General features: G+C 36.8%; 1 protein-coding gene across 10 annotated transcripts in view; it reads left to right on the top strand.

Moving 5' to 3' along the window:
• The window catches only part of Wnk1 (WNK lysine deficient protein kinase 1), a 135,572-nt gene that overhangs the window by 114,620 nt on the left and 3,926 nt on the right, over positions 1–17,026 (top strand). For all 10 annotated transcript variants that reach the window (XM_071610291.1, XM_071610293.1, XM_071610292.1 and 7 more), the window contains 6 exons: positions 1,048–1,131; positions 2,201–2,261; positions 4,533–4,606; positions 6,187–6,848; positions 9,463–9,665; positions 11,077–11,271. In XM_071610291.1, coding sequence (XP_071466392.1) covers positions 1,048–1,131; positions 2,201–2,261; positions 4,533–4,606; positions 6,187–6,848; positions 9,463–9,665; positions 11,077–11,271 — 1,279 coding nt within the window. The remainder of the gene's footprint in view (positions 1–1,047; positions 1,132–2,200; positions 2,262–4,532; positions 4,607–6,186; positions 6,849–9,462; positions 9,666–11,076; positions 11,272–17,026) is intronic.

Below are 17,026 nucleotides of genomic sequence, written 5' to 3' on the forward strand. Positions count from 1 at the left end.
CAGCCACATGAACTTGAGATTCCCTTCTCACGCTCAGTTCTGTTAATGTATACGATAGTAGTCATAATCATCTGTAATGTTTAAATTATTGTTTCCCTTTCCCATTTCACCCCATTACTAACTACTTAGTTGAATTTCCCGTAAGGGAAGCACTTGATATGAATCAGTCCATTATAACCATGAAGAAGGTTCTGACATGGCACAAGCTAGTAAACTTTGAAAGTAAATTAGGAATTTATTTTGAAATTATATGTAATAAAAACATGACAGATTGCTACTTGAGAAGCCTACTATGAATTTATCCCTCCTACTTTAATTCTAATTTTCAGTAGAACATAATGTAAAGAACTTGCCAAAATAAAGTAATAACTTCAACCGAGAACCTACTCCAACAGTCACCAGATTTTTGGGGGGAAAAAAAAAAGGTGCAATATTAATGCCGATATGATTTTAAACCAGTTTCTCATTAAAAACATGTGTTCAAAAGCCATGCATGGTGGCATGTATCTATCTGTTATCAGCAGGATCACTTGAATCCAGTTTTACCAGCCCAAGCAATATAGTCAGACCTTGTCTTTAAAAAGAAGAGAAAAATAAACATTGATTGCTTAGTGAGAAATATAAAGGATAAGGAAGGGTAAGTAGATAGTACCTGCATTTAGAGGTGGACGCATAAATGAAGCTTATGTAAGAACAGATTGATAAAAACCAAGATAGATGTACCAAGTAGAGACTGTGACTGGGTAAAAAAAGAATGTGCCCCAGAGGTGCATAGCATAATGCATGATTAAGAGGACAGAATAACCAGACTTCCTTGCTGCCATCTGTAAGATTTAAGTATATATCATATAAGTGTAGCTGAATTACTCTTGATAGAGTTTCATAATCTTGATAGCATTATGTGAATTTTGGTTTTGGGGGTTTTGTTTCCAGTGAAAACAAATGTTATAATCTAAAGCATAAAATAATGTCTTGTATAAATCGGTTATATATAGTAGCTCTGAAAGTGCCACAGAATTTATATCTACCATAACTGTTTTTGCTCAGTCACAACAACCTCTAGAAGATCTTGATGCACAGCTGAGAAGAACGCTTAGTCCAGAGACTATTACAGTGACATCTGCAGTTAGTGTAAGTGTTTAAACCCTTGATAAAATCTCATAACCCGAGGGGCTCAGTGGTAGCATGTATGAGGCACTGGGTTCAATCCTCAGTGCCACATAAAAATAATAAGTAAATAAATAAATAAAGGTATCATCCATATAAAATCTCTTAACCTGAATGTATTATATTTCTGCAACACAAAATGTAACCTAAATAGTTATTAATATAACATCTTTTCAGAGTCCCTGCTTGTTCCAGACAACAAAAAAGAGATCAAATTAAAGTGTAACTGATACTTTTTATGTACCTCTAACTAGTGTATATCTCAGATCAGGCCTATGGATTTTGCATTTATGCTTTGTAGTAGGCTAAAACTATTTTTCGGTGGAGCATGACTGTAATCCCAGCTACTAGGGAGGCTGAGGCAGGAGAGTTGTGAATTCAAGCCCAACCTAGGCAACATAGTGAGATCCCCATTTGAATAAAGAAAAGGAAACAGCTAGTTTTCTATAGAAATACTTACGTATTTCCATGACTGAGGAGAATTGATACTAATATCTAAAGCATGAGATATTAGCAGATTAACGAGCCTTTGTTGGTGTTATTGGAACAAGAAGATTATTATACATGGGGCAGTGGTAGTTTCTTAGCATAAGACTTTTAAGTGTTCTGGGAGAAAAATTAAGAAAGAATGAAGAAGGATTAAGACTCAAATTTTCTTTAAAAAAACTGCCTTTCTGCCAAATGCGGTGGCACACCCCTGTAATCCCAGTAACTCTGGAGGGTGAAGCAGGAGAACTGCAAGTTCAAAGCTAGCCTCAGCAACTTAGCAAGGCTCTAAGCAACTTGGTAAGACCCTGTCTCAAAATAAAAATTGCTGGGGATGTGGCTCAGTGGTTAAATGACCCTGGTTTCAGTCCCCAATACCAAAAAAAAATTTTTTTGGTTGTAAAAGAAAATTCCCTTAGATATAAATGTTTCTTCACCATATAATATATTCCACTTTTCCAAAGACCAAAGAAAAGGTAACAGGTCAAAAGTATTCTTGATTAAAGCTAAAGATTTTGTGGTATCTGTGTGTGTATGTGTTTTGCAGCCTGTGTCCATGGTGGCTCCAACAGCAGTTACAGAAGCAGGAACACAGCCTCAGAAGGATGGTGAGAAACATCCTTCTTCCTTTCATATTACTACTCCCAGTCCTGCCTATGATTGATAATAGAGGTCACTGTTTCAAAGGCACAGTCTTTAGCATGTGGGTATATTTGAGACTATTATAAGGAACATTTTTACGTATTTCCATGACTGAGGAGAATTGATACTAATATTTAAAGCATGAGATATTAGCAGATTAACGAGCCTTTGTTGGTGTTATTGGAACAAGAAGATTATTATACATGGGGCAGTGGTAGTTTCTTAGCATAAGACCATTTGTTCTTAGGTAGGCAAGATCCTTGCAAGATTAGGAAATTGAGGCATTTATAAAAGTGAATTTACAACTAACTTCTTGGCTTTTGTGACACTGGACATATAGAGATAAAGATCAGCTTGAAAAGCCAGAATAACATTTCACACAGAAATTAAATATAATTAAATTAACTAGTTTAAATATTGTTTTTATTCAAGCTAATTATATATTGAATTGACTTATTTTAAAAGAAATAACTTAAAAATCAATGATACATTAGAAATGCTAGAAATAGACAAAATAAAGGAAACTGTAAATTATCAAAACACATACCATAAGTAAATACAATAAAAGTTGATTAATTATATTTACCACCAAATAAAAGGGAATGTAGACTGTAAAGAAAGTGACCTTTTAAATCCTCAAGAAGATGGGATATTTCAACTAAATAGCCATCTGGGAAAAACTTAAATGGATCAAAGATGAAAGATATCATAAAAATAGTACTACATAAGAATACATGAGAGGAATATTTTCCTTAATTTTTTCCCCCAACTGTGTAGAGCAGAGTCAACAAACTTTTTTACCAGATAGTAATATTTTAGACTTTACAGGATGCAGTCTTTGTTGCATCTTATTCAGATTTCCTGGTCAAGCCCCAAAGCAGCAATAGACTAATGCAGATGATTGAGTCTGATTGTGCTCTTGAATTTGGTACACTGATCATGGTTTGTTCTAATCACTGATAGAGAGGATTGTGTTAAGTTTAATATTCAACCTAGAGCAAGCAGTAATAAATTTCAAATTTGTTGAATGTAGTAAAAATGCCATTGGGTATAAAAATAAATGAAAAATTGGGGAAATACATATGTGGTGGTGGTGGGATGTCTGAGTGTATCTTTATCATAGAAGGGACTAGTTTTGCTAACATAAAGAATCTGGCCAGGCACAGTGGTGCACACTTGTAATTCTAGCAACTCAGGATGCTGAGGCAGGTCAGGATCACAAATTCAAGGCCAGTGGGGCATAATAGCTCAATGGTAAAGCACCCCTGGGTTTGAGCTTCAGTATTGTAGGGGGCAGGTCCTGAAATTCAGCATGGACCCAACAAATATAAGATACAGAAAAATAAATTTAGACATGAAAATACTTAACTTCCTCAATGATAACAGAAATTGAAAGTAAAACTACAAATGATAGCGTTTCTCACCTCTCACTGGTAAATTTAGGAGTTTTAGTAGCCACTGGTGTGTTGGTAAAGCCTTTGGGGATCAATTTAGTAATGTCTAAGTTTTAAAAGCAAATTATCTAATAGTTCCATTCCTTAGTCCACATATCTATAAGATATTATGTATTATAGCACTTTTAAAATAGCAAATTTCTGAAAAATTTAGATGTTCATTGGTAGAAGCCTGATTAAAATATGGCACACTGAAAAAACAAAACAACAACAACAACAACAACAACAACAAAAATATATATATATATGTTACAGAAATAAAATTCAAAACTCTGTGTTCATTAAAAAGAATGAGGCACTGAGCTGGGGTTGTGGCTCAGAGATAGAGTGGTCGCCTAGCATGCATGAAGCACTGGGTTCAATCCTCAGCACCACATAAAAATAAAATAAAGATTGTTTCCACCTATAATTAGAAAATATTTAAAAAAAGAACAAGGCATTGATATGAAATACTCACTAATTGCATGGAATCATCAATCAGTATTCTAATTGTATAAAATAAGGAAAATATATGCTGAAGTATGCCTTTGAAATTCAGAATAAAAACAAATAGTTGTCCCTGGGGAAAAGGACCTGAGTGGCTTTGAAGTTGCTTAAACTACTTATGAATGATTCTTGAGAACTATACTATCCTGTTTTATAGGACTTTACCTGAGTGTTGCATTGAGAAAATAAATTTAAACTGGTTTTCATTTTAAAGTAGATTTTTAGCCAAAGGGAATAGAAGGTAACTTTTTAAAAGAGGGTGATAATTTATCTTCCTCCTCTATGTATTTGTTTCAGTTTCCCAAAGCACAGAAGGCCCTGTCCTAGCAACTAGTTCAGGAACTGGTGTTTTTAAGATGGGACGATTTCAGGTATGACAATCATTTTCTTTGCCTTGATTCCCTCTTTTTTCGGGTGGTTGTGTATATAATAAAATTGTTACCTACCTAATATAATTCTTTTTCATAGTACCTGATAACTGTCATCTTCCTGTCATATAAGTAATATATACTAATTAAAGAAACTATGAAATACTTAGAACAGTAGAGAAACAATAGATAGTCATACTAACTTTCCAACGCATCCCACAAGATTACTTGTTTTTTCTAAAACTGGCAGCTGCTTCTCTTCGAATATCGTGTAATTCTTTTTTCCTCAAATAGTAATTCGTTTACCTAACCATTCTTCTATTGGTCATTTCTAATTTTTTCATCATAATAAGGAAAGTAAAAGTGAACATATTTTTCCCCCTTTAAAATTCTGGGGATTGAACCCAGATTGAACCACTGATCTGTTGCCCAGCCTTTTTATTTTTTAAATTTGAAACATGATCTCACTAAGTTGCTGAGGCTGACCTCGAATTTGGGATCCTCCTGCCTCAGCCTCCCAGGTTGCTAAGATTACAGGTGTCTTCATCATGCCCAACTGAACATCTTTATGTGTAAAAACTTTTTTTATATTTATAATAATTTTCTTAGACTTAACTCTGTAAATGAAAATACTGAGTCAGCATCAAATGATACCATATTTTCTCATCTGATCCAACCAATGAGCAGTTTCTAGTTTCTGGCTCTTAGTACATAGAGTTAAATAAGCTTTGCAAATAATTTTTTAAACTGTTTTTAGAACTACTTTCATATTAGTAATTATGATAGCCCCTGGAGTTGGGGATAGTAGGTGATTTTTCTCATTTGTAAACTGAGGTTGTTTTTGTTGTTGTTGTTGTTGTTTTTGTTTTGGGGACTTGGGGGGGGGGGTTTGATTTGGTTTTTGTCTGTTTTATTTCTGGTCATACTGGGGATTGAGCCCAGGAGTGTTCTACCTCTCAGCCTTTGAGCTACATCCCAACCCCCTTTTCATTTTACTTTATTTTGAGACAGAGTCCTGCTTAAGTGACCTAGGTGGGCCTTAAACTTGAGATCTTCCTGCTTCGGTCTCTCAAGTAGCTAGAGTTATAGGCAAACATCGCTGATCCTGGCTATAAACTGAAGTTCTTTGAGTTTGTAGTTAGACCGAGTTTGTATCTGTAAAACATGGACAAACCAGGACAAGGATGTGGATCCTCCTTTCGTACCTTTTAGTGGTATTTATTTTTTCTTGGTACCAGGGATTGAACCCAGGTGCATTTAACCACTAAGCCACCTTCCCAGTCCTTTTTGGTTTTTATTTTGAAGCAAGGTCTCCCAAGTTACTTAGGTCTCACTAAATTGTCTGAGGCTGGCTTTGAACTCTAGCCACTCAGAATCTACATCTCAGTACAGATGTGTTGTTCTTTGTAATGATATTTGATTTATTTTTGCAGTCCAAGATGGATAGACTATGTAGAGATTCAGTCTGTTAATTGACTAGAAAATAAAGTGATTCCTTTCTTTTTTTTTTTTAAGCAGTCCATGCTAGAAATTAAATGTCTGGGACTTCAATTTTCAATCATACTCTGTTCTTTTTCCATCAGGTTTCAGTTGCAATGGATGATACCCAGAAAGAAGATAAAAATAAGACAGAAGATGCAAAGTCTGTTCATTTTGAGTCTAGCACATCAGAGTCCTCAGTGCTATCAAGTAGTAGTCCAGAGAGTACCCTGGTGAAGCCAGAGCCTAATGGGATGACAATCCATGGCATCTCCTCAGATGTGCCAGATGGTGCCCTTAAAACTCCTGCCTCAGAAGCAAAGTCAGAAACTGGGCAACCTACCAAGGTGGGACGTTTTCAGGTGACAACTACAGCAAACAAAGTGGGTCGTTTCTCTATATCAAGAACTGAGGACAAGATTGCTGAGGCAAAGAAAGAAGGACCAGTGACATCTCCTCCTTTTAGGGATTCAGAACAAGCTGTTCTCCCTGCAGTAATACCAAAGAAAGAAAAGCCTGAACTGTCAGAGCCTTCACATCTAAATGGGCCATCCTCTGACCTGGAGGCTGCTTTTCTAAGGGGGGATGTGGATGATGGTTCAGGTAGCCCACACTCACCCCGTCAGCTGTGTTCGAAGAGTCTTCCCATTCAGAATCTAAGTCAAAGCCTTAGTAATTCATTCAATTCCTCTTACATGAGTAGTGACAATGAATCAGACATTGAAGATGAAGACTTAAAGTTAGAGCTTCGACGACTACGAGAAAAGTAAGTGTATTTTCTCCTGTGAGTAACTAATGGCACATATTATATTAAGACAGTGGATCCCAGTGGCAAGATTAATGGTCCTTTCACTACAATATGCTAATGTGGTATTCCTTCTACAGAGAAGGTGATATGCAAAAGTTCAAGTTGTTTCAATATAATTCATTCCCTGTCTTCTCATCAGAATTTAAGACTTTTCTAGTTATGGGATTTCTTAAGCATCTCTATATTATCACTGTAATGTTATTTTTTTTATCATGCATATTTTATTAGCCACTTTGTTTAAATAACAAAGTACTGTTGAAGGCCAATTATAGAGCTCAAAGATCACATCAACTGATTACAGTTTACTATTCACATCTCAAAATTTCCTAGAATAATAAAAATGAGGACAGCAAAATAGAAAACTTTAAAAAAAAAATCAAACGACAAAAACAATACTCGAAATTATCATGACACATTTGAATTCTTTTTCTAGAACCATGAGTTTTTCTTAAGGAAAATAGCCAAAGTCATTGTAATTGGAAATGTTTCCCTTTAATGACAACATATGAGGTGGCCATGTTGAAACTAATTATTTTCATTATATTTTTCACTTTCATTAATAAGAATTTCACCATCTGCTTTTGTGTTTATTTCTGAAGAAGCATTTTAGACATGAGACTAATTTCAGTGTTTCTTAAATGGTTATAAACAATGAGTTTTCTGAATCAATAATCAGCGATATTAATATAGACAAGAAGTCTCTTGTCTAAAATGTTATTTTTAATGCCAGGAAGAAGAAAAAGTTACTAAGTTAAAAAAGTATTAAATTTACCCTTTAGAAAAGATTTTTATTAAATGTTTATCCATATGTAATTATCTAATATTTTCACTGTAATTGCTCCATTACATATTAACCAAATTATAATTGAGTCAATTAATTAGAGAGCACTTTCTGAAGTTCCCTATGCTGGCCATGTGGCCTCATTTATATTATTTATTTTGCCTGGAATTCCTACCAGATCACTCTTCCCGGTCCCATCCCCATCTCCAAACAATACTTAATTCTTTCATTTTCTGTATCTACTCCTATTTGTCCTGCAAGATGCCTTTCAGATCTATTACTAAAAATATTTTTTCATTCTCTAATAAAGTCAAATACTATTTCTTTTATCCTACACTGAATTATATATATTCTTCAGTTTTATCATTACCCCACTCTATTTGTGTTACATTTGCTTTTCTTAGAATGCAAAAATTCCTCCCAAGCAGGAACAGTATTCTCTTCTAATACTAAACAAGTTAGTATTCTGAAATCCTAGGACTTAACATAATTTAGTCCCTAAATAGAAGAAATTGAAATAAATGGAAACTTTTACATATCTTCAAAGTGATTACTACATATAAATAATGTCAATGGCAGGTCCCAGATTAACCATGAAGATGGCATTTTTCTCCATCACTTAAGAACACTATGTCACTATAGTTCATCACTTAAGAACACTATGTCATTATAGTTGACCTTTTATTTCTACCCATGCATAATGGTCAATAACCATCACAGTGAAAGTGCCCCTCATTATTTGGGGGAATTCTGTCCCAACACAGTGATTAATTGCATCATCACTGTATGGTCAAAAGCAAGTCATTAATCTTTGGCAAGCTTTGCTCAAGTTATAATGTTTCCCTTTAATGACAACATATATATGAGGTGGCCATGTTAAAAACTAATTATTCTCGTTATATTTTTCATTACATTTTTTATGTCATTAGCACTTCTCATTACTGTTAACCATTCCTGGCTGTTTGTTCATCTACCAAATGAACCTGGTAATGGCATTGAGAAGTATAATTATGTTGACAAGTTTTGTTAATTTTATTTTTCTCAAATTGGATCAGAATAGCAAATTCACTTGTCCTGCATATGGCCTCAGAAGTCAGGAAATGTTTTTTCCATAACACCTTATCAACTATTTGTGGTTGGCTAGTGTTATTGTGAGCTTTTTCACTGCTGTGACTAAAAGACCTGACCAGAAAAATTTTAGGGAAGGAAAAGTTTATTTGGGGCCTCATGGTTTGGAGGTATCAGTCCACGGACAGCTGGCTCCATTCCTCAGGGCTCAAGGTGAGACTAATCATCATAGCAGTGTGTGTGGCAGAAGGAAACAGCTCACATGGTGATCAGAAAGTAGAGAGAGAGATTCCACTTGCCAAATACAAATATATACCCCAAACAGTTCCCACCTCCTCCAGCCATACTCTAGCACTTCAGTTACTGCTCAGTTTATCCCCATTGGCGGGGCGGGGGTGTTAATTCACTGATTGGATTAAGACTCCGGCAACCCAGTTCTTGCATTGTTTCCTCTGAATCTTCTTGCATTGTCTCACACGTTGAGCTTTTGAGGGACACCTCACATCCAAACCATAATAGCTAGGAACTTGTGGGAATATGGCTTGGATAATGGAGACTAACAAGGTAGGTTAATGACAAACTAGAATCTCATGATGTAGTACATTTGGGGAAAGGGTTCATAACTAAATAAATACTTAATTGCAAATTTTAAAATACAATTTAATTCTTTTTTGAACGAAGATGGTTATAATATTTTGAATTATGTTTCATTATCTTTTGTAGACATCTTAAAGAGATTCAGGACCTGCAGAGTCGCCAGAAGCATGAAATTGAATCTTTGTATACCAAATTGGGCAAGGTTCCCCCTGCTGTCATTATTCCCCCAGCTGCTCCCCTTTCAGGGAGAAGAAGGAGACCCACTAAAAGCAAAGGCAGTAAATCTAGTCGCAGCAGTTCCTTGGGAAATAAAAGCCCACAGCTTTCAGGTAAAAATAAAAAAACCTGGACCAAGTCAATCATCTTTGGTTTTTGTGTCCAGCTGAATACGTGATCTAGGAGTTTGGCAAAAGCCAATTCTTGCTTCCTTGACTTCTTAACTCCCTATACTTATTATCTCTTAAAAATCTGTAGAAGTAGTCTGGATGACTACAATGGCTTTTTCTATTGCAATGTTGCTGCTACTAATAGTCTTCATTTATAGTTGTTCTTGAGGATAAACACTTAACTTTTCCTGTTAACACAACACTCACATTTAACCAAACTTTTGTGCATTTGGAAACAAATGTATTTTTCCCTATTTATTAAACCTCAGGTAGAATCTTCCTTTTAACGGATGAGTTGCATAATTGCAAGTAGGATGAATGTGAATGGCATAGATATTTGAGTGTGTCTAAGTAGTAACATCCTTGATGCAGCATTTTATTTCATTTGTCTGTATTGAGATAAAGAATTTACCAGTGATTACAAAGGTGTTTAAATAAAAATCTGTGATAATGTATCATGGTCTACTTTAATTGGAATAGAGAGTTTTTATCCTCAATGAAAAGTATGTAGTGTTAATAGGTAATTAGCCACAAAGTTGGGGGGGAAATAAAAGGCTAAAATAAGTGTTTATTTCATATTTGCTCTCCAGGTCTAATTTAAGATTGGAGAGCGCTGAAAATATCTTAGCAGCTTTCCATTCACTGGAAGCCTTCATAGATGCCTAAACCTTTTATTGAGCATATTAAGACCAATTTATACAACCCATTGGTAGAGATATTATAAGGGAGATTAGCTAATTTGGATTCTAACCCCAATTTTAACATACTTTTTGAATGGATTTCTACTCACCCAGTAACTAGGAAGCAGAAGTTAGTCAGATTTGAATAGAATTGACCTAGCAACTTAAAGCCACCTACCAAGAAAAATTTGAAATATCCATTCCTCTTTAGTCACCTACATCATTTTTTGATAACTCTTTGTATCTGATTTGATGTGTATTTATAAAAAAGTCTAAGCAGAGCCAATTAGTCAGTGGCTTGGCTGAATACTATAAACCCAGCAGCACCTCAGGAGGCTGAGGCAGGACAATTGCAAGGTCAAGGCCAGACTTGCCAACTTAATGAGACTCTATCTAATAAAAATAAAAAGGGCTAGGGATGTAGATCAGTGGTGGTTCGATCCCCATACCACTTTAAAAAGAAAGTGGTATGGGGATTGATTTGTATAATGAGCCATCTTTTTTTTTTTCTAGTAGGGAAAAAAAATGATTTACAGAAATGTAGAATGGAATCTTTACGCATTTTGACCCATGATTAATCCTCAGTAGAACAAATTAAAGGAATAAGAACATTGCCTATTGAGTGCATCAAGGAAACTTCACATGTGTCCTCAGCCCATTTGGTCTTTTGGCAGGTAACCTGTCTGGTCAGAGTGCAGCTTCAGTCTTGCACCCCCAGCAGACCCTTCATCCTCCTAGCAACATCGCAGAGACCGGGCAGAATCAACTGTTACAACCTCTTAAGCCATCTCCTTCCAGTGATAACCTCTACTCGGCCTTCACCAGTGATGGTGCCATTTCAGTACCAAGCCTTTCTGCTCCAGGACAAGGTAAGGAAGAGATCAAAGCAAACATCATCTTCCAGAAACATTAAAATGAAGAAATTGCCATACCTGGGAGAAATGCCTAATGAGTAAACCTATTGGCACTAGCTAACCTGAACATGGTCTACATGTTATACACTGATGTATCTTTGGGCTCATCAGAGAAGTTGAGTGATGATCAGAATCATTGAGTTCATTGCTCCCATTAGGTGAGCTATTTTTCAAGGGATTACTGTGAAAAGTTACATCTACAGTCTTTATAAATAACTAATTTGTGTTTGGAATGTAGGCTTTACTGCTAGGCTGAGATTTCCTGGACCAAATTCTAAGGAATTTTAGCAGTTTCTAAAAAACAGTGTGTTTTCTTAGCTATTGTAAACTTTTTTAAGTATGGGAGTAACTAAGATGACTAGCTCTACTATTTAATTTTTCATCTATAATCTCTTCTTTCCAAATATAGTTTTGTTCATTAACAATTATTGCTCAAACCATTCCTACAGAAGAAGGAGCTTTCAGTAACATTAGAATAAGAAGTGAAAAGAGTTGAATATCTGGGCAGAAAATTATGAAAAATATAAAGATACATTGGCTTTACCACAACTTACTAGAAAATAGAGATTTGAGAGTTGCTAAGGAACACAAACTAGCTAACATTATTCCAACTGAGAAGAGCTTCAGTATTAGGCAAAAGGAGGGAACCGAGGCCTGATATTTCCTGTCTTACATATCTGACCTTCCCAGAAGCTTTGTTCTTCTCTGTGCCATCTTAGTGCTTTTCACCACTCAAGCCTCAAGTTTCTAACATCTTGTAGTTGTGTTCTGTCTCTTCTCCTCTCTCTGTTCTTCCGTTTTCCCCCTCTCACAGGCTGTGCGAAGTTTAACTGTGCATCTGAGCAGGTGACATTCAAACCTGGTGGCAGGAGGACCCGATTTCTGAGTACGCCCTGCTTGGCTCTTTGTGTGTAACACCTTTACTCCTTCCTTGTCCTTGTTTTTCTGCTGCTTGGATCTGATGTGTCACGCAGTCCATTTTCATTTGTCTCTTTGTGTATCATCTAGTCAGTGGCTTGGCTGAATACTATTGCCCTCAGAAGTTTGGGTCCCTGTGTTAATTATGGTAAAAGATGTAAAAATAATATTGGATTTCTATAGATGTCAAAATAACTCTCTAGTAGAATTGCTTCTTCCTAGATCCATGATAGATATGGATCCAGGATAGATAAGAGATCAAGACTTTATACTGGGTCATTGAGAGTAATGAAGACCACACCTAGTCATATTCAGTATTGTCTCTCAGCCAGCCCCGGCATTAGGAGTGACAAAAAGCATCTTAACCACTGATGCACTTAGGTCCTTGAAGCAGGTAAAAGTTTACCATATTTTCTAGTCTTTTCAGAGTAGGCGGGAATCTTGTTTTCTCCTCATTAAGCCTAAACATCTACTAGTTGAAAAGATGGTAGAAGTTTCTTCATTGGATCCATTACTGCCCTCTTTCCCCATGAGATTAATAGTTCAAAAGGGGGTTTACTGTGGTTATCCAAGATAAAGCATTTATTCTATTAATGACCAAAGCCCAGCACCTTCAAGTGAAAGCTGCCTTTTTAATCTGATTGCTGGGATTTCCTAGCCATATATATATATATATTAGTTGTTCAAGACAATACAATGCCTTATATTTAAAAGCAAAGCACAGTAGCAAATCACCCATCTTCCCCATATGTGAAGAAGACAGTTCCTATCTCCTGGGGCATATAAATCAGATAAGATCATAGACACAAAAATAAATGACTCTTGGGACATAGTCATGGTCCATGGTACTCTCTGATTAGCCAGTGCCTATCTAGCACTTAGTAAGTGATCAATAAATGTATATTAAAATAAAAATTTCACAAACAAAGCTCAACTTTAAATTTTTTTATTTTTATTTATTATTTTATTTATTTATTTTTTGGTTAGAATTTGGATAACTATCTGTTAAGGCCTCAAACTTCTGGTGTGGTTATTGAAGTGCTTTTTAAATGCATGTGCTAAGGCCATCAGTGTTTGAGTATATGGTTCAGAGATCCTGGGCCTCTTCATGGTGGGAAGAATTTACACTCTCCTTTGTCCTCTGTAGTGACCAAATTTCAGAGTACATTGAAATTACATTTAATTTCCATTTCCCTCACTGTCACATTTGTAAATCTTTAAAAAGAAGAGGGTAAAAGACATTACACAGCTTGGTAATTTTCCAAGCTTGTGTAATTTTAGAACATTCCCATCTATATTTTTTCTGGTTAGACTAGCCTGGACAATGCCTATTAAGTGCTAATAAGCATTTAATTTGCATGTCCAGCTAGAAAGATGAAAGGACATTAGTAGTAGGAGACAAGTGTTTTGAAATAAATTTGATTTGTCAGGCCTATGATATACAGCCTGAAATGATTGAGACACACACACACACACACACACACACGTTCCCTGTCTTTTGAGAGGGAAGAAAGAAAACAGACTTTTTTTTTTGGAAGTATGAGATGATAAGTATCACTTTAATTCTGTTAGTTCTCATCAGACATTTAAAGGTAGGTGGTATCACACCCCTTTGTTCAAATAAAAGTGATTAGAAATTAAATCTTTTCACTTCCCCTTTGGTCTAAATGAGAGGCCATACATCTTTGAAGGCACATCAGGATTCAGTATGTAAGCTTGCTGTGCAAATCCTAAGAGGCAGACTTAAAAATATGGGGAAAAAACAGGTATCTGTAAGGATCTGGGGGCCTTATTAGTTTGGGTTACATTATTCTGTACTCTCAAAATAATAGATAATGGTTTTGAAGCACGGCTTGGCTTAATGCTCTGTTTATGTTCAAAGGTTGCTTGTTTTCCACATATTTTTAAAGATTTTTCTGGAAGGGAAGGGGTTAGTGTGTTTATCTAGAATATAGAAATATAATAGCCAATTTAAATTAAAATTGTAACAGTGGTACTAATTTTATTGAGTGCTTTATAACAACCCAGCAGGAGAAACAAGAAGTGAGACAGTATCAGTGGAAACACTGCTTGAGTGTTTGAAATTCAAGCAGTGAGACCTTAGGTACTGGAGTTTCTCCCCTTACCCTTTGAAAAACAGAGATTGGATGTGGAAACTCAACACATTTCAACAGGCAACACGCTCTGTCAGATCACTGTGTGAAGGCTAACAGCCAGTTAGATAACATCCCATAGAATTTTGTCTATGTCAAGGCTACCAGGTCCCACCCATCTGTCTCCCCTCCTGCTCTCTCTTGCTGGGACTCTGTATGCTGTTTGGAGAATCTAAAGATTTTACACTGATGTTTCTTTATCTTTAACACACTGCTCTCTCTTTGTGCTTCAGGGAAGATGGTGAAAAAAGTTTGTCCTTGCAACCAGCTCTGTAGTAATTATCTTTTCTGTTACTTTTGGTCCTTGATTGCAAAGCCTGTTATCCATGAGTTCTTTGAACTCTGAAGCTTCATAATTCCAGCTTCCCAACTTCCATCTATCTCTGCACCTTTTCTAATGTATTCTTTAACATGCTTAATTGCTAACACCTGGCTATAATATCAGATTGAGAAACCACCTCATAGTCAGTGCTCTCCCCTTGTAAACCTAGCTCAATGACAGTCATGGATTGGTAGTGCCTGTGGATGTGCATGGGGAGCTAGGGGTGCCTAGCTCCTGTAGGAAAGAGTTCTTTAGTTAGCAAGTAGGTACCAATCACTGTTCTGCACCCTGTAGAGACTTAGCAGTTATCAAAGTGGACAGAGTCTATGCCCTCCTATTGTTTACATCATGGTGGGAGACAGCTTCTAGATTAGTGCGGAGAGAAATACTACTTTGGAGAGTTTGGCTTCTTAGACTGGGGTCTTTTCATATAATTCTGCAACCCAGCAGGCCACCTAGCAAGAGTTAACAAGAGAACTCTACTCTTGGGATACCAGGCAATAAGTTGTGAGTCCTAATGGGTTATGGTTCCTAAGATCCGGCAGCATGGAGGTAGGGGAGATGTTTTTTTTTGGCAGGAAGGAATCAAAACATGAATTTGGGGAGGTTAAAGTCTATACCACTTTTTAGGGCTTTTCAGAAGGATTGAAAAAGTTTTCAAGGTGAGTTAGCATGTTCTCTAGAAGGTCTCTCTCTACTAGTCAGGTCTATGTTATAGTCAACCTTGCTTTTCCTAGGGGTGAATTTCTCATCAGAAAGGGATTTTTGTTTCCTTTTTTAACTGGAAGCCTATTTACAGAAGCCAAAGTAAAAAAGTTAACTGTATGGTTCGTACTCCTTCATGTCATAAGCCCCACTTTCAGAATCCAATACTGGGTAATACAGGTTAAAATGAAAAGTGAAATTTAGTTCTGAAGGGGCCTCACGCTATCAAGAGCAGCTAGCATCAGACTAGAGAAGTGTGACTCCCAGCATGAGCTCTCTGTGGTTAAGCAGTGCTCACCTCCACTCAGCTTCTCATATTTGGCATTGGACAGCCCTGTTCATTCATGATGACTTCTGTTTGTTTTGATCGTTTCACTAAACAGTAGTCACCCTAAGCAGGATGCCAGTCCCCAATGCATGCTGTGTGCTTGCTGTCTGGATTTCTTTGTTATCATGATTGCCCGTCCTCATTGCCTGTACTTTCCATTTCCCTCTGTCTCACATTTGCTATTTGAGGAAGGCTGTTTCCTGTGCTTTTATATTTTTCCACTTGGGTTTCCTGTACTCCAGGGGAATCCACTCTTCCCCCTATATACCCTGTGTGCAATGACAATACCCTGTGGCTCCAGCGGCACCACGTGAGCTGTCACTCACACTGCAGTAGTTCCGTGTCTTGCCACGGTGGTAAGAAGCATGTGACCTTCCTCACTCTGCACCTTCACCTCAGAATTAACTGTTCCTCTAGTGTAGACATGCTTGTATGTGCCATTCCCTGAGTGGAAAGACGGCAAATTGACTTGAAACCAGCAATGGATTATAAAGGCTGTAAGTGGCAGTGTTGCTTCAGGTGTGCTGCTGTGCTCTGGTGTGCTGCTCTGTCCTTGAAAGCAGGAAAACGCATGAACTTATTTAGCCCCACTATTACTTGGGTTTCGTCAGGCCTACTGGCTCACAACTTATTTTAGTAGCTTTTATTTATTCTGCAGTAAATGTGAGATCTGTTAAGAAAGTGGGGGATGAGGAAAAAAAAATAAGACCATGACTCTTCTTTCCCTCTTCCCTAAAACTTGCCTCTTCGAATAAACCTTCAGTGTGCCCTCCAGCAGAGCCGAAATCAGGCAGGACACAGACTCCTTCTTCCTTTTTCATCAAACCATAGAAATAGAATTCCTTCATCATAACCCGAAAGCTTCCTCTACCCTCTGCACCCCTGCCTCAGCTGAACTGTCCTGTTGCTTCTACATGGGAGTGTTTGCTGCTCTGGGAAGAGGGGGAGAAGGTGTGAGAATCCTTGAACCAATTGAAACTGAGATCGTCTTCAGGAAAACATGTCTTCCTGAAGTTGATTCGGTCACTTCCCTTGCCTAATCTTTGTTCTTTACTCATGGAAAATTGAGAAGGGTTGAAGGCTTAACTCTTTCCAAGTTTATATTTACAAATTTATATTCGTGGGTCAAAGTGAAAAAAAAATTTAACAGAGCATGCTACTTCTCTTAATACTACTTTCTATTAAAGAATGACTTAAAAATGTGGCAATATCCACATGATTTGAGAACCCATATTCTCCATAGCCAAGTACCCATCTCTGAACTTCTACCCCAACTTTAACCTG

Source organism: Marmota flaviventris, chromosome 3 (assembly GCF_047511675.1).
Source record: "Marmota flaviventris isolate mMarFla1 chromosome 3, mMarFla1.hap1, whole genome shotgun sequence".
Classification (NCBI taxonomy): domain Eukaryota; kingdom Metazoa; phylum Chordata; class Mammalia; order Rodentia; family Sciuridae; genus Marmota; species Marmota flaviventris.